At 40.7% G+C, this 26980-nt stretch overlaps 2 protein-coding genes across 2 annotated transcripts in view; both read left to right on the top strand.

The window, feature by feature from the left end:
* enah (ENAH actin regulator) overlaps positions 1 to 12305 on the top strand; it is a 62709-nt gene extending 50404 nt beyond the window's left edge. Inside the window, 8 exon segments of the mRNA XM_061091380.1 lie at positions 1257 to 1577; positions 2055 to 2197; positions 2881 to 2929; positions 3483 to 3534; positions 4094 to 4160; positions 7993 to 8077; positions 9838 to 9895; positions 10833 to 12305. Coding sequence (XP_060947363.1) covers positions 1257 to 1577; positions 2055 to 2197; positions 2881 to 2929; positions 3483 to 3534; positions 4094 to 4160; positions 7993 to 8077; positions 9838 to 9895; positions 10833 to 10870 — 813 coding nt within the window. The 3' untranslated portion in view covers positions 10871 to 12305.
* Positions 12306 to 18576: 6271 nt separating this feature from the next.
* Positions 18577 to 26980, top strand: part of lbr (lamin B receptor) — a 29612-nt gene continuing 21208 nt past the window's right edge. Inside the window, exons 1-4 of the mRNA XM_061092128.1 lie at positions 18577 to 18687; positions 22526 to 22700; positions 23396 to 23596; positions 24411 to 24485. Of these exons, the coding sequence (XP_060948111.1) occupies positions 22530 to 22700; positions 23396 to 23596; positions 24411 to 24485 (447 nt within the window). The 5' untranslated portion in view covers positions 18577 to 18687; positions 22526 to 22529. The remainder of the gene's footprint in view (positions 18688 to 22525; positions 22701 to 23395; positions 23597 to 24410; positions 24486 to 26980) is intronic.

The following is a 26980-nucleotide window of genomic DNA, read 5'->3' as shown; positions in this document are numbered from 1 at the left end:
TTCCAAATTGAACAGAAATCTGTAAGTTTGCCTTTAAAGCACTTTATTTTATCTGTTCTTCTCATGGTAATCAAACATTTGCAACAATTCATCTGTTGGTTATGAGTTGCCATTATATGTGAAATCAGCAACAATCAAAATATTTGCTATATTATCAATATTTTTATGTGAAGTTTTTCTCTTAATAGAAAAAGACTATTTATTTTTGTTGAAACAACAGTTTTGCATTTCTATGCTAAAACCTTCCTCGATTGACCTTTGTCCTTGGGCATTTCTGCTATTAGCTGCCTGAGAGGCTCTAATGACCTTTGACCCCTGAGGTCATTGTTCACATTTGGCTTGAATGGACTCAATTGCTGCTTTAATATTGATTTATTGACATTCCCCCATGTATCATTGACTTGTGTCCGTGTTGAGAACTTAATTATTATCCCTCTAATTATTAGACATGAAGTAATCATCTGTATATTAAGTGGAGAAATCCTGTTCATATTCATTTTCAGTGTAAATCATCTTTTGGCAAACAGGGAATCAGGGCTTATCACATACAAACCGATGGTATTGACAGAAATACTACTGCTGCCCCATGTGATCATTATCTGTTGTTATGAGTGTTATTTGTGTTTCTGTGTGTGTGTGTGTGAGTGAGTGAGTGAGTGAGAGAGAGACATAGACATTCCATCAAACTGTTTGTTTTGTTGATTTTAATTCTCACTCTTGATTGTCTGGACTGGTTTATTGGAATATAAACCTTACGTTTATGGTTGGACAATTATCCATTTTTCATGTTTGCAAATAGCACATTTTTATGTAGGTTTTTTTTCCATGTCTCCACGCCTTCTACTTCTTTTCATAAAGCATTCACTACTACTCACTAAAGCTGCATGTTGACAGCAACATTTGCTGTATTGATGACGTGGCATGCTGTCATAGCTCATCTGAGTATTCCATGTTCTGTTTCATTTGAACAATGCACTGATGTCAACATGGAGCAGAATCTTGAAGGAAAGTTTCTAAGGAGTGTGGAATCGATAGCGATAAGAGTTTCTCCAGCTAGCCCCTAGAAAACACTCCGAATGTAGTGAGCCAGTCTCACAGTGAACAGACAGACCCTGAGTCAGCTGACTCCACTCTGTCAAACAGCCTTGTGCTTTGTGATGTCCTGTAACATGACAGTTGAACTCAGTTTTCCATCCCTGTGTCTTTGCCCATCCCCCAATGTGTTACCCCCCCTCCCACCAACAGACGTGGTGCAGACCCTGAGTTTGACCACCCCCACTCCTCCCCCACCACCACCACTGCCACCCAGCTCCACTGTGACCTCGGCGACCCCCATCACCCCGGCCGCCCACCCTCCTCCGCCACCCCCTCCTCCTCCTCCTCCTCCTCCTCTCCCTCCCACGCTGACCCCATGTGGGACGCCCCCCCCACCGCCAGGTCCTCCTCCTCCTCCCGGGGTCCCGCCTCCTCCCCCAGCACCGCCTCTCCCCGCCGGGCTGTTCTCCCCCGCTGAGGACCGGCCCCTCTCAGGCCTGGCCTCCGCCCTCGCTGGAGCCAAGCTGCGCAAAGTGTCAAAGGTGAGCGCTTGATTGGTTCATGTGATCTGTGGAAGGCTTGACATGTCATGTTTAAACTACACAGGCACAATCACATTTCTGTTTTTCCATTTTTCATCACACATGATATTCAAAAAATTCATGCATGAACACACACACACACACACACACACACACACACACACACACACACACACACACACACACAGTCTTCATCTGTCATGTCTTATCTCAGACACAGAGGAGATTTACATATAAAGCTGACAGCGTCCCTGCCAAACAATGAATGTCTGCTTCCTGACATCATACAGAAATCAACTACAAATCTGACATAGTGCAGTCTTTTAAAATAGTTATTGCATTTTCTTACATAAAGACCAGTAATAAATTATTATTTTGGGCTCTCTTCTCAAAATTGTATTAATGCTTATTTCTGGTTGTAAAGAGCCTGTTACATTTGTGTGTATTTCATTGGAGATGTTGCTTGTGTCTCTTCAGAGTGACGATGCAGCGGCGTCTCTGGCAGCGGCCATTTTGGGAGCTGGAGGGGCTGCAGGGGCCAAATCTGAGGCCAGAGGCAATGGCCCTCTGCCTGGAGGAGGAGGCCTTATGGAGGAGATGAGTGCCCTGTTGGCCAGGAGGTAGTGCCACCTCACTTAGGCTACATCCACATTACTACGTTTTATTTTGAAAATGCATCAGATACACCTGGCCTCCTCTAAAGGCTCTAAAGCTTCTAAGGCTCCAGATAGGAGGCTCGTCAGGCTCCTATCACATGACCCTCTTCCGAAAGAAAAGAGCCGGCGTTAGCCTCAACCACTAGTGTACTACGCAACATGGATTATCAATCAACTTTGCAACATGATACAACTTCTCACATGTGTAGGAGACAAACTGTTATTCGAGCAACAATGCAACAATTCCCTTGTTCAGTGGGACATGCATACATTCCTGTTTACACCGGCACGCTCATACCAGGTCTATGTGAGTGGTCACGTTTTCAAAATAAGGGGTAGTAGTATGGATGTAGCCTTACACTTACATGTCCGTGCCTGTTATTTATTGAATCACAATGCAAGTGGATTTTGCTGTTCAAATTAATATCACAATCACCCCTCTCCCAGTATTCTTCAATATTAAACATAGATATGTTGTACAATCCTATTATGAATATATTCATATTGTTGTCAAAGAAGAGAAACTGTAGAATTTATGCAATCAGAATTTATGTGTTAAAAATCTGGACTAGATCTGTGGTTTATGATGTGAACATCAAAAAGGCAACTTATCATTCAACATTAAACCCGGGCTGTTTGTCTTACAGGAGAAGAATTGCAGACAAGGGCTCGTCACCTGAACCTGACCAGAGATCAGTAAGTATCATTAGTGCTGCTCTGTTCTCCCTCCATGTCTGCCATATGGACAGCTTGTTTGATATGGCTCCAAAATATCATTAATACTTTCCCTGTACCACTGAAACACACAGAAGCTGCTCTGTGTGATGAAGCGCATGCTTTCGTCAGCGTGTCCAGAATGTAGAGTGCACTGCATTCATTACATTTCTGCCTGAAACGACTCCTCAGTCACTCATCCCTTTATCTGTGTGATAGTCCACATACCTCAGGGGGGATTTTGTGCACAAAATTCCAGTCTGTAAATCCCTACTTTTAGATAGTATCAAGCTAGGCCTTTATTTAAAACAGGCATATGTTGTTTAACTCATTTCTCATTTGTTAAAACTAGTTTCCTTCACTGATATTTCACATCAGCCACGACATTGAAATCAGTCACTGGTTTTGAATATTGTGTCTGATCGGTGTCGCAGCCCCCCTTCAAACAGCCTGTTGCCTTCTCTGTTTGGTATCTGCTACGCTCTCTGATTACCACATTGGTGACCTTTGAACCCTGTTTCTGTGTGTCCAATAGGAGGAGGGTGAAATGAACACAACCCCTAAAGTGTCAGCATGTAGCACACCAGGTAAGTGTCAGAAGGACCTGGCAGTCAGAGTCTGCGGACTGAGCGGAGCCACCAACACCAAAGCAACAGAAATTAACATGCATCTTCCTAACGCAGACGATGAGGACCCAAGTTAGCATTAAGGCTACATCCACACTACTACGTTTTCATTTGAAATTGCATCCACTCTGATACGGATACAACTCGGGTGTTTTAGAGCCGTTAATACATAGAACTTTGGAAACGCTGCTGGCTCTGTTTCATTTTTAAAACTTCGCGGCTGTGTTTAAGCTTGGACTTGTAGAATGTTTTGAAACGATGACGTTGACAGTCACAACCGTTTATTTGTCGGGAGTTTTCAGTCACCACGTAGCCTTCACTGATTCATCAGTCTCCGATCTCATGATCACCCCCTTCCAGAAAAGACGTGGGGGTGTTTTGAAGAGTTTTGATGAAACCGTTTTCAAACTAAAACTTTGTAGTATGGATGGAACCTAACTTGCACTTTCTGGACCTCACACGCAAATTTGCTGTTTCAAGTTACTGGAAATCAACTTTTGTTTGGTTTTGTTTTCCGCAGACATGCCCAGGAAGCCATGGGAAAGAACAAACACCATGAACGGTAGCAAATCTCCAGTCATTGGAAGGTAAAGTATTTAGCCAACGCTACTTCTTTCTCTCTTACATTGTCATGTTGTATATTCCTTATAAATTACATTGTTATATCCAATGATTCAAAGTAAATTTAATCTGTCACATGATTTGTGTTCTGAATGGCTTGCAGCAACGCTACTAAACATCTTTCTCCCTCGTAAAAGAAACATTAGCATCAGATAGCTTTAGCATGGTGCGCAGCTGGGGCCGTTCAGTGCTGGCTAACATCACTAAAGCTTACGGCGCCTTCTTGTGCAACTTGGATGTCGGATATCCAACTTACTGTTGAGGTGTCTGTGTGCTAATCAGCAGGAGAGAAGAAGAATAGAAGAGTGTCAAATTAGCTAGGCAGTTATGAAGGTTACTTTTGCGTCACAACCACACATACATTACGTTCAATGTGCTAACGTTAAGAAATATTCAACCCGCACATAAATGCATTCAGTTGTAGTTCACATATCTTAGAGCCCATCAGCTATTGTCTAGTCTAGAGAGAAAGCAGCTTGGGTCAACCGACAATATTTTGGAGATTTCAGTGTAGATAACGGATGTACGGGCCAAGCCTCTTCCATTCACAGTCCAACTAGTTTCTTTTATCACGTCAGTCTCCACAAAAAAGTACTTACATACTTTAGGTATGCAGGTTATTTTAGGTCCTGATAACATTTTGGCAAATCTCTATCAACAGCTGGCTGCATATAAATGCAGATAAATTAAAAAGTAGATAGTTGTTACCTCTATTGCTCTCCAAATGGAGATAGGATCATTCTTGTTCCAGTTGTGCATATTCATGTTATAGAGATTGCTTTCTGGCTAACTAGGATGATTTTTTACATTTGGTTTTCAATACATCTTACATAGCTTCATCTTTAGCGGTAATATTCTTCCCCAGTAAACAGACCAAGGCCTCTGTCAGTAATTGTACAATTTGTCTAGAATAAAGAAAGTCAATATATAGGTTCTGTAGCAATCTTTCCATCCCATGGAGGTGTTAGAATTAGTGTATGACAGTGTCTACCAATGGGTGTCGGGAACAGATACCGCCCTGACCCACAACATTATCTCATTAGGCTGGAGACACACAGTGCATAGATAGATACCAGGCTGTAATTTGTAAAGTCAGTGTCTCTGCTGCTCACACAGACGAGAGTCTCCGTGGAGATATCCTCTGGGAGCAGATTCTTCCAACAGGTAGAGAGAAAAGACAGTGGAGAGTTTGAGGAATCCCTTCTTCTCTAAAACAATCTCCTTTTTTCCTTGAGGTTTGCTGTGATGGACGTGTTGTTTTTTTTGGCAGAGGAGTTATTGTTAAATGCTTGGACGTTTGGAATGATTTCTGTGTTGTCTTTGTGTAACATATTGATCAGCCTGCAGGGGCCAGCTCTGCTCATCTTTTGTTTGTCTGGTTGATGGATTTCTAATGGAATCCAGTTCTTGTTTTTTGCATGCTGCTCTTTTTGCTGCCCTCAAAAAAACGTTTTTCTTCTCCCCTCATTCTAAAGAGGGAAATCCATATGTGTGCGTCACATGCTATGAACCCACGCTATCATACACGCACACAAAAATGAGTGTCCACCCAGTGCAGAGTAGACTTGGCAGAGTTTTATCGTTGTGGAGCCGGAACAGATCCAGCAGGGTCGCACAGATAAGGCCCTGCTGTCTGTGTGCTTGTGTGTGTGTGTGTGTGTGTGTGTGTGTGTGTGTGTGTGTGTGTGTGTGTGTGTGTGTGTGTGTGTGTGTGTGTGTGTGTGTGCGTGTGTGCGCGTGTGTGTGCCTGCCTGCGTTTGTGCATGTGCGTGAGGGGACCAGATGGGCGTTGTTTCCAGCTGAAAATTGGAAATCGTAATTTGGCAAAAAAATAGTGCCAACAACTAAAAAGTTTCCCTTCGATAAATACTGTCACAGATATGGAATTTATAGTAAAAGCTGATTGGACTGAAATTCAAAAGTGCGGCTGTGTCTCCACCTGAGTCAATTGCCCCTCTCCTCCCGGGTCTTTTCTTCTGATCTGTGCACATAAGCTTTAAAGCGTAACATCATTTCCGCCCGCTGGCAAGGTGCAGTATTTCCGACCCACAGCTATTAAATGACCGGCTGCTGAGCTCGCTTCCCTCTCTTTCACTTCTGCTTCCTGCCACGCATCCTCTCTTGAAAGTGATTGGTTGCATGGTGAACCCCCCCCCACACACACACACACACACCCACACCCACCCCACCCCACCCCACACAGAGTAAAAGTGCTCTCTCCATGTTGTCTTTTCATTAATTGCTGGCGTCCGAGTGCCTTATCACTTTACCTCAGGAGGTGCCAAGAGGCTGAGCCGTTCATAGGTTGCACCTTTCATTGAAAGATGGTTGCTGGAAGAAATGCTTAGCTTGTTTCCATATGTCAAATGTCTTTTTGATAATAATAATAATAATAATAATAATGACATTTATTTTTATAGCACATTTAAAAACAGATTATAAAGTGCTTGTGACGAGAAAGGCAGACAACAACATTGAGGTGGTTTAAAACAAAGCAGTGTACAGTTTATTCAATAAATATAAGATCATGACACTTCAAGACTTGATGACTTAAAAGCAGTAAAAGGACAATAAAATGAATGAATATATAAAACTAAAAAAGATAAGAAAATGATAAGCTGAGGAACGAAAAAAGACAACATCACATGGAAGTCAATAAAAATAGGTTTTAAGAGTTGATGGTTTTTTTTGCACAAAAATTAAGTTTAGTTGTACTTTTATATGGAACTTACATGTAGCACTTGTACTTTGGCTTTCTTGAAGACTAATTGTACTTACATGATTCTTTTTTTCCTGGTTTTGTACCCTTATGGTTGAATGCACTTATTGTCAGTCGCCTTGGATAAAAGAAATGTAATGTAATGTAAAAAGGTCATTCAAAAGCCGAGGGGCCCGGATGGCAAAAGCACATTCCCCCTTAGGTTTCAGCCTACACTTTGGAACAGCCAGCAGGGGTCCACCCGAGGATCAAAGGCTTCCAACAGGCACACAAGAGGTCAACGCTGCTATGTCTGGGGTCAGACCTGGCCTGCTTTGAAAGTGATCAGTAAAATCTTAAAATTGATTCTATAACATACAGGGAACAAACTGAGAGAAGCAAGGATCGGGCTGATTTCATGCCGAAGCTTAGCTGCTGCTTTCTAAACTAGTTTGAACTTTAAGGAACATTTTTAATAAATTACACATGGACTCTTTATTGCACTATAGGAACATATGTGAAGCTGCAGATATGTAACCTCTTCGTGGCAGGAGTTTTTTTTGTCTTTATTTAGTTTCATGGGTTGCTCCCCAGCGTGTGTGTGTATTTCTGTGTGTTTACATGCATGTCTTGGTGAGTGCACTTCCTGAAACGCGTGTGCATGATTCAAGCAGAGGTTTTGAGACATTCATTTGAGAATTGTGTCATCAGATGCAACAACACCCTAAGAGGGAAAAGCTTCACCGGGTGTTGTAATGATCACTTCTGCTTTTCTGTCAAAGCTTTTACGGCTGAAAATATTTAAGTCTTATTCTTTCACATAAGAAGGTACTTTGGTTTAACAGGAAACAGATACAGCACATGTCACATACGTTTTGTTGTGTTTATCAAATTCCCAATTCGTTCTAACAGGTCTTATTGCATTTTCTCCTAATGATGATAGAATGAGTGGTATGCACAGTTTTGGGTGATGAATCCAACTGTGCATTGATTTGATGGTCATGTAAATAATGGAGTAGCTGGTTTTGCGCCTTGACCTTTCACCCCTCTCTCAGTCTTTCAGCTCTTTATCAGTTTGATGTCTTTGTCTCTTCTTGCAGACCTAAATCCACTCCTACACCAACTGGATCCTTAACTGCCAACGGTGTGCCAACAGAAACTGTTGACTACGACAGATTGAAACAGGTACAATAACACTGAGACCACTGATGAATTTCTATTGTGTCACTATATGGGGGGTATATATTGTAACACTGGGCCCTGTTTGTGTCAGTATGAAATTTAACCTATACATTTCAACCAGTGGATTTGTCAAAGGGAAAAAAATAAATCAGTTAAAGTGCACTGAGTGGTGGTTTTATTACCCTCAATTCATTCTAAATTACAAAAATGCGTGTTTTTTGCAACCTATTAATTAATCCGGACCTAATTTCTGATATATTCACACTCAAAGAGCAAAATGTTAAACTCAAAATTGATGGAGCTGATGAAGACGGGTTATCCTACTGTTTTTATGTTGGTTTTTGAGCTGTGATATGTGAACTTGTTGGTCATCCAAAAGCAACAGCTTATTAAGTGGCATCAGTTAGTTTGCAGGCGACTCCGACCAAACGTTCAGTCAATGTTAAAGAATTGTACTTTACAGTCTCCATTCATTTGAGTGAGTTCATAATTGGTAGAATGTTCCTCCAGCTGCTGAAAATAATGGATTAATCCCCAAAGATGTTTCGCTTTTCTCCTTGTGAATATTGCACCAGCAATTATCTGACCAATGAGCATGTGGTCGGACGACCAACCAACTGACTAGTAAAACGGCAGACTGCAGTCCTAATATTTACTGCTTTAATGTAGAGTCTTTTTTTTTCCTGTATCTATTCTGTCCATCTATTCAGTCCCATGTTTTTATTTCAGTTTATATATTTATATAACTTAGAAAGGGCAATGGAGCGTTTAATTTCTATAGCTCTTCAGGAACTTTTTGTGGGGATAAGTTGTTTCTTAGTCTGAGTTTCTTCTGTGATTCGGAACAGCTGCACAGGTTTAATGTGTTCTCTGTGTTCACATCTGCAATGTCCATATTTCATAAAGTAATAACACACGTTCATATCAATCAGTGTTTTAGTAATTTGCAATTACCTGCATTCTATCTGTTAGGGTGAGAAACTTAATGCTCACTTTGTCACCGATAGCATGATGGGTGTTTATTCATAAATTACGGTATTTACTCAGCATGGAGACCATTACATGCTATCCCCAGATAATCCTAATTTCATTGATACATTAATACTTTAATACCTTTTATCAATACTGAATTATTTGAGGTCTTTGAGGTTAGTATTTGCATAGCTATTATTTTAAGCACAATTTAGACTGACAAAGGGCCATTGGCAGACACACGTGTGTGTGTGTGTGCAGTGACCCGTCCATGTCATAAGGTAACTTCTCCTTCTGACCTCTGTGAATGAGCCTGCTAGATAAATACATAGTCTGTCTGAGTCCTGCCTATCAGTCACTACAACTGCTTGCATCAGCAGCAGCACTGGGACACAGATGAAACCCTACAAACCCTCCACTGTACTCACCTTCATTATCATTTTCTCACTCGTTGTGTTATGAAAGCTCATAGCTCAAATTAATACTAATTTGCCCATATACTCGCTCTGTTGATTTGTTAAAATCTTCGCATCATTAAGTTAAGTCTTTTAGCCTAATCTCACTGGGATTCCCTGCACGTGGATTAGGTTCTGCATTAAGTAAACAGAGGACCTCCCTTTGCCAGTTGGCAGCACCTCCACCTCGCTAAATCCAACAGCCACAGGAGACTTTCAGTGAATGGCTCCTCTCCTCCAGGGAGCTGGAGGTAGTCAGTAAGTCTGGTTTGTCTCTGCTCTGAGATGTGATGACATTCAGATGAAAATGTGACATGGTATTCTTTTCATTTTTAGGACATTCTGGATGAGATGAGGAAGGAGCTGTCGAAGCTAAAAGAAGAGCTCATTGATGGTAACTGACACAGGAAGCTGGTCTCACACGCACATCCGTCATCCTGCAGAGAAAGCTTTCAGAAAGTCTTTTTTATCAGTGAATATACACATTAAACACCCAAAACAGTAATGCAGCAGTTACTCTCTTTTTAGTTTCTTCCATCCGTCCATTGAGGTTTGTTTAGGTAACTTAAATATTGAAATTTGAAAGGTGGCTGAGGACAGGAAGTGAAAGACATACATACTCTCTTCTCAGAAACCCACCGTAATTCTTATACTGGTGTAGCAGTGACTCATAAAGGAAACAGCAACTCAGAATGTTCCATGTGCATATAGAGAGTGTAGTTTAACTTACACAACACAGCAGCAATATACAGCTGTTAGCAGGATTTTCCCTTTTGCAGGCTTCTGCAATGCCACCACACAACACCCTGTATCCCCAGAGCTCAAATAAATGGAACTGTCTGAAAAAGACACTGAGAGATTCAAATTTTAAATGTCAGTTTAACAAAACATGACATTCTATTCATTGCGACTGGTACTCACCAAGTCAAAATGGCCGATGTATTGTTCATCTAAAGTAACTTCATACTTAAAGAAGAAATAAAATAGCTTAACAACATTATCTGTGAATTAATCATTCTAGTCCACTATTGAGGCAGTCTTTTAAAAAGTGTTACAGCAGGATGACTTTTCTCTTGTGATGGTTCATTATTGTTGAAATGCAACCCTGAACCATCAGGGGCAGTACTCTGCAATATTACTGAGCAGAACTTTAGAATAATGCCAAAGAAGTTTTCCTGACATATATGATATGTTGAATTTTAATGGCCACTATATCTTTGCAACGTCTTTTTGCCTCATATATAATATTCTAGACAGCTGAGACTGGAGATGAGAGTCAGCTCAGGTGAAAACATGTCTGACCGTGTCTGTCTTTCACTGTGTGTCCTCAGCAATCAGGGAGGAGCTGGGTAAGTCCAGCACAGCGTAGAGGATCCAAATCTGCTGTTCAGAACATCTCCACCAACGTGACCCAAACACAGACATCTAAATGGTCGGTCGAAGGCGGGACGAAACAAACGACGGAGCACAACGGCGGCAAACGGTGGAGACGGCGATGATGATGATGAAGATGACGACAATAATCCTATTAATACTGACAGAGGACTTTATCTGGGGTGGAGCGGCTTTGGACAGAACGACAGTGGACAGGGTAGTGGTGGAAAAGGCTCGTACCGCTGACGTAGCTGCGACTCATGGAATCCATTCTGCAAAGTCTTGTGGTCCCGCGGCCCCCGATCCCCCCACCTCATCCTGGGCTGTTCTGACAGAGAAGCGAAAGCCCTTATGCAACAGCGCTTTCTCGCTCTTTCAGTCATTATAAAAAGAAACGACTAATAAACCCACAGCAAAATAAAACCGAACTCTTCGATGATGCTGTATCAACCATTGGCGCGTGAGTGAAAGGCAACATTGATGCTCAGAATCAGAACTCTTGTGATCTACTATCAAAAGGCATGTTTTAATATTAAGCGATAGCAGGAAGGTGGGGATGGAAAATAAAAACTTTATTTCCCATAATGCCATAGGGGTAGTGTGCGATAGGATGTGTGTGAGTGTGTGTGTGTGTGTATGGGGGACTTGACAGTCTCCGGTGAAGTCCACCACTGCAGGACACTGTAAAGCTCGTCTTCCTAAAATACTATTTTAACCTGAACATGTACAAAAGAGAGAAAAAGTTATTTAGAGAACCACGTATCTATCGACCATGTCTGTCTCAGTGTAGATCCACGGCCATTTCGAGTAGCTCAATAATCCGGTCTTTAAAACAGGATACTCTCTCTCTCGTCTGTCTCCTCATCTGTGAAGTCATCGTCACACGTGTTGTTTCCCCCGTGAAGTGGGCGACTTTAGTGTGGAGACATTTTACCGTCACGCTCATTGACCTTTGACAGACGTGTAGATAGAAAGGACTTCCTTCCTGTACGTTTTGATTTGAAGACTCTCTCTCTCTCTCTCTCTCTCTCCCCCTTTCTTTGTCAGTCTCCGTCATGTTCGTCACTCTGAGGTCCTCCGTTTGGTGCACGTGCGCTCGTTTTTTTTTTTTATGAGGTGTGGGTCACAAGTCTGCCACGAAATCATATATTAACTGTCACAAGTTTTATTACAAGCAATAAGTGTAGCATCTATTGTAAAAGCCCGAGTCCCAACTCCACGAGACATGTTTCAGTGTTTGTCCTTTCTGAGCCCTTTGCTGGCCACATGTTACCGTGTGACACTATGCCACTGCTTGTATTACAGATTTTCTGTGAAACTGAAGGCGACACTGTAAAGAAAGGATTTCATGGAATTTCTCAATCTTATACTCTCCTTTTTATTTTGGAATATTTTCTTGCTATATTAAATCCAAGGATATTGTACCTTTAGCCACATTGGAGCTGAACTGTTTTTATTTTACAACATTTATACAAGAAAATACTTTTTAAAGGTTCACAGGTCAACCCAAATGTGTAAGTGATGGTGTCCATATGAGGACGTGAATGTGCCATTTACCCTTTCACCAGTGTTTACTGATGGTTGTTTCATCATTTTGTCTTTGCCTTTTGTTTCCTGCCACTGTCAGATCCTTAAAACAAGAAACTGTATTTTCCCTCAACTTATTACATATATACATATATATATATATATATATATATATATATATATATATAAGGGAAGTGTCACTATATTCTAAAAAACACTTTGGTTTCAACATTTTTGGTTCTGAGCTGAGTTTGTTGAGTACAATCCACCTGAGTGGGACATGTTGGGAGCTGTGACTGGTGTTCATAAACTGTAGCTGTTGCACCAAGCTTGTATGTCAAAGTAGCAGAAAAAAGTCCATGTTAGTCACAATTCTGTTCTCTCCTGAGCAGGGACAGCCGCACTAATACAATCAAACCTCATGACTCGCTAACAGCCACTTTACAGTGGCGTCTGCAGGACACATGTAATAAGAACCTTTTGACCTTCCAGAGGATGCCTACGTGATATATGATATCCTGAAAAGGTTTTAAAGTTATGCTTTAAGAAATTTAGCAACTACAGAGTTTATTTTGTGATATTCTAATTGTTACCAACATCAAACTGAGGAGTTACAACGCAATACAGAGTGTACATCATCCCTGTAGCTCAATCTGAGTGTAACATGTCGGGCCCCTTTACAATAGGCAAAGTATTTAGCCCCTTTTCTACACAAGCTAACATCTGGCTTTTGTCTGCAATGGGAATGGATGCAGTTGGCTTTTACTTGCTGGTCAAAGGACTCTGCAGTAGACGCAGGTTTAAAATCGGCTCTGATCGGCCCTGATGGAAGCATGGCACCCGGTTGAACACCCCAGTGAGGTGAGAGAGCGCCTCAGTTGTCTGTGCCATCGGAGATGTTGAACCTAACGTAAAAGACAGAAAGGAAAACTCCTACTTGTAATGGGAAAGGAGTCAATCACCCTTTTGTAGCAGCTTCACCGCGTTTTAAAAACCTGTGTATACCTGCTAATTTTGGCATAGGATAAGTATAGGTAGCTTTAAGGGGTTTACGTAGTTGTGATTTAGTTTCCATATTAGGTACAACTGCTTTGTCATACCTAATACCATTGGGATGGTGGGGCGGGTCGAAGGCACGGTACGAAGCAATCATGAAAACGCCATTAGTCCCTTGACTGCTTGGTACTACAGTTCCCAGAATACAGCTTAATAGTGTCTTTTCACTCCTGGTGAACACCCACGTCAAACTCCACATCCCCAGTTTGCTCTGGTTTCTGAAGTCACCTAGCCTTCAACACTACATTATTTTTCAGTAGACAGATTTTTGATAGGTAACATGACACTTTGGAGAATTGGCTTACGAGTTATCATATTGCATAGCTGTTAGACCTGGTATCTGACCAAAAGGTTTGTTAATCAGATGCTGCCTGCTGAACTGTTCAAGGGCTTGGATGTTACAGCTTTGTTTAAAAACTGGGAAAAGGATTTCCCCTCAGTTTCTGTAATTTGCTCGGGTTTGGGTCAAATTTGTTTAAAAGAAATACTGTGGTAAAAAAATGCTTTAAACTCCAGTTGATGCGTACAGGTTTTGGCATCTGTTTGAACTGGTCTATTTCATCACCCAAATCTCTGTTGATGAAGCTGTGTCATCCTTTCATCCACCTTTAAAAAAAGAGGCTCCCTCTCCTGAGTGTTTACACAGCATCGATTGCACTTTACAAGAAAAAACCCGCAGAGCAAACCAACGTACTCTGACAACAGTTGCTTAAAGCCTCTGTCGCCAACAGTTGTGGCTATCTCACCAAAGGATTCAGACCGGCAGTCTCCTGCTAAACACGATCACTCAACAAAGTCGCCTTTCTTATTTTTGTATCATTTTGTCAAGAGGTCTGAAAGCAGAAAGATGTCCATCTCTATATTCAGTCCTTTGGACGCGATGGCAGGTGAAATGTTCTGAAGCTATGTGGTCTGTGCCTTGCTCTAAAGTTGCATTTATATGTTAAAGATATAAAGATGAGTAGTAATAATATCTAGGGACTGTAATTATGATCACATACGGTTATTTTTTTGTTTCTCTTTCATCATTTGATTCGAAAGGAGAGTTCAGTGACCATGGTACTGTTCCTCACCAAGAAAACATCTTTGCACCGAGATCTTCTTCGTTTTTTCTTTTGTTGTTTTTTTAACATAAATGTGGTTTCTTTCTATACTGTTGTGAGGTTGCTTTTTCTTACAGCTCAGAAGTTCAATCAAACCTTTTGTGGCTTGTTACAGTTCAAAGATGATCTTTGCTCTGAGATGATTTTTCTAAACCAAGTCCCGATAAGTCTGGCTGCAGTGTTCTGTGTTCCTTCATGCCATGTAAATGTCACAGAGAACGTTTGTGTTCAGCCGCTTATGTCTTTTTCTTTTCTACATACTTGGGAATCTCTGAGAAAAATCTGTTAGGCTCTCTGCAGCGAGGTCTGCTCCATGTTAATGTAGGGTCGCTGATGGAAACATTTATCTTTGTCCGTTGTCTGCTGAAGGAGCTGAAAGGATTGTGAATTTGCAGGGGGAGTATTTGCAGAGAGGGATTTGGGCTGAGGCAAGTTTGGTGGATGGGTTTCCAGACTTATTATTTTATCATCTGCATTGTACCATACTGTTCTCACGTTAATTAGTCTTTCTTACATGCTAACATATTGTTTTGTTTGAGCAAATAAAATAAAAAATTGCAATATACGAATATAGAGATTGTTTCTCTTTTTTTTTCTAAACCTGCTTGTCTGAAATGAGCTGCTTGCTTGGCCTGTGGTCATGCTGCTCAATCTGTTCCATGTAATGTCACTAGACATCCTGTGCAGAGCTTTTTATAAACAGCCTATGTTGCAGGGGGAAGTTTTTGCTCATCCTATCAGGTTTATCTGCAGTAACAATCTTGTGGTCACTCATTTTACTAAAATGAAACTGAATTTAAGTGTGAATGATTTAATCAACTGCTGTTATATTTTTACATTGCATATCCACTTTTTCAAAGATCTGTGAAGCAACTCACAATCCTCAGTCCCAAATTTACAACTTTTCAAAGTAAAAGCTACATTTTAAGCATTACAGCAAAACAATTGATGTTGTGCTTTTACTTTGAAGACAACTTACTAAAGAGGAGGTAATTCTGTAATAGGAGATCAGCATTAGCTACACCCTTCTATGGTTTGTGTCCAAGTCCCAGATAGTGAACTAAAAAGAAAAAAATTGTCAATGATTTAGTGACCACTGTTGCAGTTTATGTGAGGGCGTGGTAGAAGACATGTTACACTTGGTCCACAGATTGTTAGCACACTGCCCCACCCCCACTGACTGCAACAGAGCACTGGTCGCCTCTTTCTTCAGTTTTTATTAATATTGAACTTATTGCAGGTCAAAATTTAACCTAACTTGGCACTGGACATCCTAACTTCCATAAATAGACATTTTGGAATAACTGTAGTAAGTATATGACTTTAAATAACTTGAACAAGATCAATTAGGCGCATGAATTCAACTTTTCTTTTGCAAGAGAAAGATTGTGTTATTTCTTCCTTTAAAAGTTATGACTTTTGGGTTCCCAGCCGACCCTATTCCTTCCCTGGTGCATCCACGTGTGTTGTAACACCAGGTCAGCGGGAGTCAGATGTGACAACACGTCTGACTGCAGCACAGCGCCTCATGCTCACCCTCAGTGGAGGAGAACAGGAAGTGACAGAATAACTGAGAATGAGTGCCTTTTTTTTTTTCAAGCCTGCATGATGAGCTGAACTGCTGCTGCTGCGCTTGAGGGAGACAGGATGACCGAACTGAGGTCCAAGATTTGTACCTACAATCCTGCGAGTTGTGGTTTGCACTTTTCTTTATTCCTGGCTAAAGGAGGATTCTCAGAGGATTCTTTTTTATGATTGTACAATATCAGAGTTTTCATTCCACATCCTTGAACTTTAATTTTCTGGGGAGAACACTTGAAGAAGTTTCCAGTTGTTTTTTATGTTTTTCTTTTGTCTGTCACTCACTAGGTTTTTATGACACAAGAGAGACGGGATTGTGCAAATGGAGGAAATGTAGAAAGCCCAGGCTAAGTATGGACCATGCACATGTTTCCTTATTTTGCTTTTTTACCATTTGAATACAGTATGACACTACAATGATTTTTGGTAAATAATAAGAATAAAGGCTTTAACTTTGTGAATTTAGATTTGTGGATGTGGTATTTTGTAAAACATTCAAAGTAAAATTATCATTATTAAAGTTAGTGTTAAAGTTAGAGCCAAAAAGCAGATTCTATAAACACAACAATGTGGAATTTAAAATCATTAGAATACAACTTATTAGTTTAGCAGCAAAAACTCCAGAGACCAGGAATCATTCCTATACTTCTAGTGTGCAGGGGAGGAGAGAAACAGCATTTTAAGATGAAAGGAACCTTGTAAAGCGTTCTGTGTAGCTTCACTTTACAACACACAAACTGTCACTTCCTGTGAGCTGAGCGCACCGCGGCCATGCAGTGCATCTGCAGTTCGTTTGAGGACGTGCAACCAGAGGGGCTGTGCTGCAGCCAACACTGCACCAAGACAGGAAACAACCTGAGCTGCAGAGAGAGAGAGAGAAGAGGAAGCTGAGAAAGCAACGATGCTGTAATTGGAGAGTTTGAATTTATGTGTGTCACAACCGTCTCTCACGCATGTGTGCATGCAGCTGTAATTGACTCTTCTTTGCAATTTCATGAGTGAGTGACTTGATTCAAATGCTGAAGGCAGAGTGACACAAACACTGAAGGGGCTTTATGCTATAAAGATACTTGAGTATAACGGAATGATTTAAAGATAATAGATGCAGCGATGTTACCACGGTGTTGGCGGTGCTATTCTTCAACATCCAGATTAACGACACGCAACCGTAGCCTACGTAGTGAGAAATTGGACGGGACCTACTCAAGACTTTTTCTGCAAGTCACAAAGGGAGATCCAACAAAAATTCAGTATCCCCTTGACTATATCCCTGCACAGTCTGCTAAACACATTTTAGTTGTTGTGGTATTTGCAATAGGGTTATGATTATAAGCACTTATTTTAAAGAAACATTGAGACATGCTACCTGTGCTGTTGTATTGGCTTTATAATCTCATAACAGTGCACATACGACTTTCACAGGTCAAGTTTGACTCTATCACGGTCTCTATGAGGACAGACCATAGCTTATTATGCAGCAAGTTTCAAGTGTCTTTAAATATTCATTAAATGATTCCACGGATGCACTATTGTATGTGCTGCATCACAATTACCACTTTGCATGAAAAGCTCAGCCCACGAAGATATTTTAATGGTGATCGTCTGTGTCCGCAGCGTCAGGGAGTGTCACAATTGTGACAGCTTGCCCCCAGTAATGTATACCACATGTAGGTTCTCCCTTTCTGCTCGCTGTTTTATTTGTTTGTGCACTTTATGAAATGAAACTCTTTTTCATTGACAATAAAATATAAGACTGGAAATTAACTAAATGGCGCACATTTTTATTCAATTTCAACTTAATTCTTCTTTTTGAATTCAATTATTTTCATACTAAATAATAAAATAATGTTGAAATGACATATTATTATTAAATATTACTTATATAATAAAGTGTTTATATTGTGTAATATATTTATAAATAAAGTGTTTATTTCAATTTGATACATGTATAAATAAAGTATTGTTTTGTATAATATATTTAAAAATAAAGTGATTATCTTGTGTGATATATTTGTAAGTAAAGTGTTTATTTTGTGAAATATATTTATAAATAATATATCCATACAAAAATATATTTATAAATAAAGTGTATTTTGTATATTAATAAATAAAGGTCTTTTGTGCAATATATTTATAAATAAAGTGTTTATATTGGTCGATATATTTATAAATAGTATTATATTGTGTGAGGTATTTTTCTATATATTATATTTCTTCACCTCTTACATTTTGTCGGACGGAAACTTGACACCAGTAAACACAGTAATCGGGACCCCCCCTAAAACCAACCCCGGATGAGCTCAAATCCACCGACAGCCAATGAGATCGCAGCACCGTTTGAAATGAACGCTGAGCCAGCCAATCGGCATGCTTCGCGCCTTCCTGCTGACTGGTGGGTTAAACCCAGAAAGGGAGGGAGAAGGAGACCTACGTCAACGTGAGCAGGGACAGTTTTTAAAATTAATAAAGAAGATTTATTAATCCCGCGTGTTTGAAGGAATATCTCCTCGCGTCCTCGCACTGGAATTAGCCGCCTAACAGCGAGGTGAGTGCAGCCGTGCGGGACCTGCTGTGTGCATGCTGCGCAGCGGTAAATCGCTTTATGCGCCTCTTTGTTAGGAAAGTGGTGTTTAGCCCAAGCTAACTCGGGCTGCCCGTGTTACGGTGCTGCAGGCTCCGGCTAGTTCCTGGAATCAGAACTTGTGTGCTGCCAACGTTTCCAACCGGCGTCTTGTGTTTTTTTAAGTAAACGGTTCTTGATAATGTCGCGACGCTGACTACGCTGGTGTCCGGGCTATTCTTCAACATCCAGATTAACGCCACGCAACCGTACGTAGCGCCTACTTAAAGTCCGTATTGGACCGTGGTGGTAACATTAGCCCGGTCTGCTCTTTATGCTTTGAATATGTTTGCCAGTGTGTCCTCTCTGAACTCGCTCCTGCTGAACTCAGACGTGCCCACTGGTTGAGTGTTTGCTTTCCTCACCAGCGCTGTTTGAACGCATGACGTTTTCCCTCCTCCGAGTCAACAAAGCAGACTTTCGCCGCATTTCGTTAAAGAACCAGCTCTTACACATCAGAATGGAGTTGTGTGATGAGGAATTAGCTGCTACTCACAACCAACACATACACTGGTGTGTTAAGCAGTAAGATGTATATATATACTTGATGGGTGTTAACGGTTTATGCTGTGAAGTGGCCGTGCACTGCTCATTTCCGGGGGCAGGGAAATCAACCAGACGTGCATCTGCAGAGTTGAGACATTTAGTCCTCGTGTTTGTCTCATTGAATCGAGAATACTGTCAAAATAAAGCTTCGTGTTAATCAGTCATTGTCGGCTTTCGGTTTCCTTCAAAATGACTCAGTGTTGCCCCTTGTGGGAGTTGGGGTAAAAACGCCCACGTAAAGCGAGGCTCCCGCGAACCATCCAGTAGCTGCGGGCCTCCGGCCTCAGGGGGCAGTACTGAGCCCAGCTCATTTCTGACGCGAAGTAGACGGGCTGTCAGAAAAAGTAACATGGCCATGCGACACAGAAGTGAGATCAAGGTTTTATCCAAAGTACTTTCCCCCACAGTTTTTCGGTTTTATTAGAGAAAATACTTTCACAATGAGAATTTAATGTTTGGTTTTGTAAATGAACGTTTACAACATCTTGGGCTGTGTAGTTCCACATCCCAAGAACCTTGTATCCCAGCGAATTTCTATGGATGCTTCCAGTCGGGAGACACATGTTGACTGGGAAACAGGAGTCATCACAACACCTAGATTGTCTCATCCAATATGTGGTCCACAGACCTGGACTGATGGACAGTTCACTCACTGACAGAATAGAATTTGTGTTATTTGCACACCAAAGTGAACCACGCCAGCCACTATTCATCCCCTGCAATTGTTAAATAATATTGTACATGCCATGTGAACGTAGCAGGTTGGCTCCTCTTTGATGGGAGTTAAAAATTAAATCCACGTGTTGTTGACATTCCGAAGTGGCTGCATACCAGATGGACTCTGTCGTAGATTTTAGGGGGGTGGGTGTGGGGGTCGTGTGCCTGGCTTGAGTTAAAAACTCCACCCACGGTAGAGCCCGACCCTGTCATCAGCCTGGGATCTGATGGGGAACTCTCATCAGTCACGACCCGACCCTGACTTCCACATCCCACATGGAACTGGGCAGACGAGGCAGGAGAGCAGCGTTGGGTGTGTCTTACTGAGGTGGTTTTCACGCAGATGTGTTGGAATTTTGTAGTTTTCAGGATTAGGATCAGTTACCAGTGGACTAAGGGTTGACTGCATGTGTTTGATTCCTACTGCCTGTTTGTAGTGAACCTGGTGAGCCGATTTACAATTCCCTGCTGTTTTTTAGTGTTTATAAAAGTTTATAAGAGAGTGATGTAGACGTCAGATTGAATTGTGCACCAGAGTTGTTTTGTATTTTAGCACAGGTCCTCAAGTTTATCTTTAATGGCATTTTTAATGCCATAAAATTAATCCTAATTTCTTTTTAAATAGAGGGTTTAAAAGCACATCCCGAACAACCAATTATAACCTCTATCATCTCAGTGAGCATACTACCTGGTCTTTCCTGTAGCATGTGGCTGTCTTAACCACTGGACTTTTAATTAAAGCTGCTGATGAGAGGGTGTATATTTAGTGTGTGGCTAAGATTTGTTTGCTATAACCAAAGTTAGTTTTCTTGAATGCGTTGAAGTCTTTGTTTTAATCCATTTAGTAACTGCATTTTTTGTTAAAGCTTCACTATTCCGACTATGTTTAGCTTTCTCTATATTCACATGTGGTCAGTGGCAAGATGAGACTGAAGAGTGTTTTACAGCAACAGAAACATTCACATGCTTAATTGTTATCATGGTGAATATGTTTGTTATGAATAAGCTCCATTCAACACAAAAGTATACCTGCATTACATCACAATCTTTGACATTTTTGCGCTGCCAGTCATTTAGAAACTGTTTTCTGCAGCTTTGAAGTATATCATGTTGCTCCACAGATCTTCACTGCTGTTCAGTCATAAAGCTGACCTTCTGTTACCACCGCTGTTTGCCCAGCTAAATTTCATTGCCCTCTTCAAAGTGGCTGCCTGAGTTGGCAAACATCCACAGTCAAGTGTAACAAAACTGTTACAGTAGCTGCTCTAAAACCCCTTGCTTGTCGGCTGTGACTTGAATGGCTCTTTCAGGCAGACAGCTTTGGGTAAACCAAGCAGGGACAGACCTGTCAGCAGTTCTGCAGTAGTGTGCTGGTTTTCTAGACACTGAGCCTCCCTAGTCCCTCATGTTCCACAATGCTGACCTTGCCTGGCCCACCTCATTGTTTCCAGCGGTGCATAGTACAAGGATTTAGTCATTCTAAAGTGTGAGGTTGCCCGGTATTGAAGTAGTTAACCAAGAGGCCGCTCGTTTGATCAGGTGTATAAACACAGACACGTTTTTTAAAACCTGTCGATACACAGAACAGACGGAGGTGTGTGAAGGTGCAATGATTTAAATTGAGAGTTTATAATTCTAGTTTAATTCATATTCCTTTACTTGAATGAATCCAAAGCAGATGAAGTGAAAGTAACGTGACTGTTTTGTATAGCTAATGCTCTCTACTGTCAGGAGTGTAAACATGTGTGCTGAAGCAGGAACACTTTGATGGTGATGCAATGCAATACAGAATATATTCAGTAAGATGACATTAAGGCACTAATATGCCTTCAAAGCTTTAAGAGCAAAACAAATCACATCATATTGAAAGCTTCACAACAGCCTGTGTGCATAGAACAATCACAATAGTAAAATCTGAAAAAAATTTGATATGATATTAACAGTAAACCGACATCAGCTAAGCAGGTTCACACACCTTTTAATTTATTCTGTGTAGTTCAGAAATTCCCTCCTGGGCTTTGATCACGACTGGTTGTAGCTGTTTGTTATGTTGTGGTCAGAATGGTTTACACATTTCTGGTCTTGTTTTGATCAATAGGAATTTGGTGTTATCATATCTTTTTTAGCTCAGGAGCATCTTTGCAGCTCATACTATGTTCTGCATGTGCTCGCTGACAGCTTGTTTTCGTTGCTGTTTCATTTCAGCAGGTAGAAATCCTTTCTTGTTCATTGTTCAGCTTTTTATCAGGAGCTGGATTATCTTCAGAGGTCTCCACTTCTTTTTGAAAGACTTAATAACGAAATATATTTTCATACTAATATCTTTTATTATCCTTTTATTCTGTGTTTCCCTTCCTGCCTGTTTTTCGTCCCTCGTGTCACCTGTCTGTCTACTGTCTGTCTACTCTGGTGTCTTTGTGTTTCTGTATTTCCTGCCCTCTCTATCACCGTCTTAAAACTTTCTCTCACTCGTTATCTGTTTGGGTTTCACCCTTCCCAGGTCAATGAGGATGCCTAGTGTGAAGTATCAGAGAGGGGACAAGGTGATGGGCCGCTGGCCTGGTAGCAGCCTGTACTATGAGGTGAAGGTCCTAGGGTTTGACATCTCAAGTCAGCTCTACACTGTCATCTACAAGGACGGCACAGAGCTGGAGCTCAAGGAGCCAGACATCAAGGTAGAATCAGTGACACACACATGTTTACTTGCTCTTTTCAAAGTCTTGCTTTAAACAATTTGTTGTTCAGTGTCTCGGTTAAAATTTTTGTTTGTGTGTTGGGGTTAACTCTCTATGTTCTCATTGGTTAAAATGTAGTGTAGACTTGAACCAGATTAATTTTAATCCTTTTAAATAAGTTAGTTTAAAGATGATAAGATGGAAGGTAAGTGATTTAAGTGATATTAGTGGAAGTTGCTCAGTCTTTTGATCAGTAGTTCAGACTGTAGAGACTCTCAGAATGTGATATTACCTTTTAGGTCTATAGAACTATATGGCATATGCTATGCATATTTTTTTTTTTCAGTCTCTCTTAAAAATAATAAAATGAAAATTGTTTTCCTGTCATCGCAAAGGCCACATGGCAGTGATACTGTTTATGAACAAAGCTAAAACCATTAAATATTACTTTTAAAATAAATCAATAGTCAAAATTCAGTTCTTGACCAGTAATACATATGGATAAAATTACTTGGAGACATGTCGTTCTATTGCAGAAGCATTATTGATGAACTTTCTTGACCCAACTGTGTAATAGTCTCTTTATGTACACTTGTTATCTATGCACCATTTAGTAAGACATATTTATAATATGTTAAAGCTTTACCAATGTTTACTAACATCTCAACATGTTTCAACCACTTGTTTTCTTTCAGAACTTTTCTGGCTTCCAGTCTCGCCCCCGCTCCCGCTCTCGTTCTCGATCACCAGGCCGTCGTCGCAGCCGCTCCCGCTCCCCAGGAAGGACCACACGACGCTCATCGTCTCGCACAGCTGCTGTCGCTGCTGCAGCGGTAACTGAGAGTTCGCTGTCCTCCAATAAGGACACAAAGTTGGAAGTCAGGCTGGATCCGCTGGTAATTCCCACTTATCATTCTCTTATTACAGCACTGATATTGATAGAGAAGGGACTGAGGGAAAACACTAACACTCTTTAACTGTCAGACATACAAGTCAAAGAGTATAAATCCCACTTTAAAAACAGGACATGCAGGTCCAGGTAGTGTGGTAGTGTTATACACTATGGTTTGATCTTGGTTTGTTGTGGCTATATAAGGTCCTGTGCAGTATCCACTGTAACAGGGCCTATATGACACATAGAAATAGGTTCTTGATCTCAAAGACAGCAAAGATTATTGTCATTTCAGATTGAAAGTATAAATAGAAATGTCACTGTAGTTGAGATATATCATATGATTCCATGTAAAAAGTTGAAGTTGTGCAGTATAGAAGCTGCACTAATGAGAGCTGGGCAATAAATCAACATCTGACATTTTTGCAATATAACATATAATATAATGCTTAAGTGAGTATGTACGATAATTGTTTTGCTGTTTGGCAAGTGTATGTCCTAACTTGTCTACAAAGAGTTTTAATTCATCAGCTTTGGTCTTTAAACGTAAAAGAAATAATGATATGACATTTAGCTTTTATCTGGATCTAAGTTTTGGCCATATCGTCCAGCCCTACTTAGAATTGTAGGACATGATCCTGATCATCGTCAGTTGTCCTATCGCATCAGTGCATTTTTATTGTGGGGAAATGGCAAGTTCTGTTTCAGATTTTTGAGCAAAACAGTGTCACGTTCCCTGGGTCTGGTCCTCACGTTGTGCTTTTCCCCCCTTCTCTCTTTGTCTCCATCTCCATCACTCTCCCCTCATTGATGTGCAGCAAGAGACAATGGCTGCTGAGAACAATAGCAACAATAAACATGAGGAGAATAACACGGCTAACAAAGTAAATGAGGTGAGTTCTGTTTTGTATTTAGAAATCTCTTCATGTATTTGGAGCTAGTAGTTTGAACTGTCAGATGAATTTTTAAATTTATAATGGGTAGTGTGTTAATAAACATTCTAACACAAACACATTCAAGTGAAAGAAAAATTAAGTTGAAAGTGTGAAAATGCCTGGACATATTTATTTATTCCAGCTTTTAATTCTCAAGCCTTTTCTGGTTTGCACTTCTCTTGAGCTGAAACACGTTTTACAAAATAAGTCGACGGAAAAACAACAAAATAACATGCATTCCAGGCAATGCAGACCTTCCAATATTGAATAGGCTTTGAGGCAGGTTAGAGCCATTGGAATGTCATGATGTGCACATGTGGGGGGCACTGTGCTGTGTGTGTGTGTGTGTGTGTGTGTGTGTGTGCGCATATGTGTTTTTCCAACTGAAAGGTTCACTTCCCAAGATCGTGCTTTAGTTGGTCAGTCACATGATATTCAAACATGTGCAGCCGCTTTACTCTCCCAGCTTTTGGAATCTCCTAGACAACTAGGGAGCAGGGGGCGACTGACGGAAAAAGTTGAACTAACTCAGATCCCACAGAGCTGAGAATGTGTAAGGGAGAAAGTTTACTGTCGGTTTTGATTTGTAATCATTGCTCATGATTTGACACAAGATCACATTGTTTACTGAAAAGCCATTGAAAGGCATTTTATTCAGTATATACAAAATATGTTTTTGTTAAATTACATACTATCAGCGTTTTCCACAGAATTTATTCAATCTCATGCGCACTAAGTTCACTCTCATGCACAACAGATTCTGAGGTATGCAGACTCAAGAGTGATAAGTTCCCCTGTGGGAGAAAGCACTGCATTGCATGCCACAACAGCAGCCAAAACTATGAGGTCTGACTGTCTACGTGGACAGTAAGAATATTGCACTGCACACACCAAGCTAGAGATCTATTTCATTATTATGAGAACCCCAAAAAATTGCCTCTTATTAAACTGTGGCGGGACTTATTGGAATATGGCGGGCAACCACAGTCTAGACAATTAATGGGAAGCAGTGCACGCTATTGCTCAAGACCAGGGCCATCTACATATGTTTTCCAATATTAAAGATCTGCAAACGCAAACAGACTCTGCTTTATAATTGTATAGTAAATATGTTTTCTAATTTCAGTGTGATTTCGAAGAACACTTGGCTTAACTTAATCTATATTTTATATCATTGAGGACTAAACACAGTAAATTCTCCATGCACCTGTGCTCAAGGCATCCTGACAATAGAATACATAAAATCTGTTTATTTCACATTTTACATCACCAATCTTGTACTTGATCCTCAGACCTTTTATCAGGTTAAGTTCATATAGGTAAAATATTCAAATTCAATATCTATTCAGTTAAGGATATTTCATTGTATCTAATACAAATGCATGCATATAAAATAAAGAACTTAAGCTGGAAACTGCAAGGAAACCTTTCACTTGTGCATTATTGAAAATATCAAGGTAGGCCTGTCACGATAATGATTTGGTTGGATCATATATTATTGGAGAAATAATTGCGATAAATTATATTATTGTCATCATTTTTAAACCATTTTATAGCACTGATATAATGATTACATAATGGCATAATAAGATACAGTACATCCTTTCAAAGAGCAATGAACTTTTAATTCTTAAGACTATTCAGTCTGACGTTTGAATTATAATTTAAAATATCCTTAATAAACTAGGGCTACGTTGTAGCACTTGCGGGCCCGAGCACCTGCACGTTGAAGCCTGTTGCAGTCGGGGGAGAGAGCGGTCGATGACCAAGCGCACGTCTCCGCGTTGGATGCGTTTTCCTCTCTGTGGCAAGAATAAAAGCTTCACTTCCTGTAGCCACCAGAGGGCGCTGTGATTTAAAGTCATGATTTCTGTGTAGATGTCATCAGGCTGGGACTCTAGTCTTACATGTCTAGTTTGGACTCAATTGGACAATAAACGCTTCACTTCCTGTAGCCACCAGGGGGCGCTGTGATTTAAAGTAATTATTTCTGTGTAGATGTCATCAGGCTGGGACTCTAGTCTTACATGTCTAGTTTGGACTTAACTGGACAATAAACGCTTCACTTCCTGTAGCCACCAGGGGGACGCTGTGATTTAAAGTCATGATTTCTGTGTAGATGTCATCAGGCCGGGACTCTAGTCTTAAATGTCTAGTTTGGACTTGATTGGACAATATATGTCAGAGATACAGAACCTCGTGTTTTGATGGCGTTTAATCAAACTTCGACTCCACGGTCACACGGCCTTAAAACCATATGAATATCTTCAGGGGGAGGGCTGATGATACACACCTGTAGTTTGAGTGAGATAGAACTATGAACACTGAAGTAACTGCATTTTGTGTTTCACGGCGAGTTGATGAACTTTGACGCCACGCCATGGTCACATGGTGTGACGAAAAATCCATCCCTAAATTAGATTTTATCTCCATCTTGTTGTGATGACACTCAT

The sequence above is a fragment of the Limanda limanda genome, chromosome 18 (genome assembly GCF_963576545.1).
Source record: "Limanda limanda chromosome 18, fLimLim1.1, whole genome shotgun sequence".
NCBI classification, from domain to species: domain Eukaryota; kingdom Metazoa; phylum Chordata; class Actinopteri; order Pleuronectiformes; family Pleuronectidae; genus Limanda; species Limanda limanda.
Note: the sequence above shows the minus strand (reverse complement) of the source record. Positions and strands in the feature narration are given on the sequence as shown.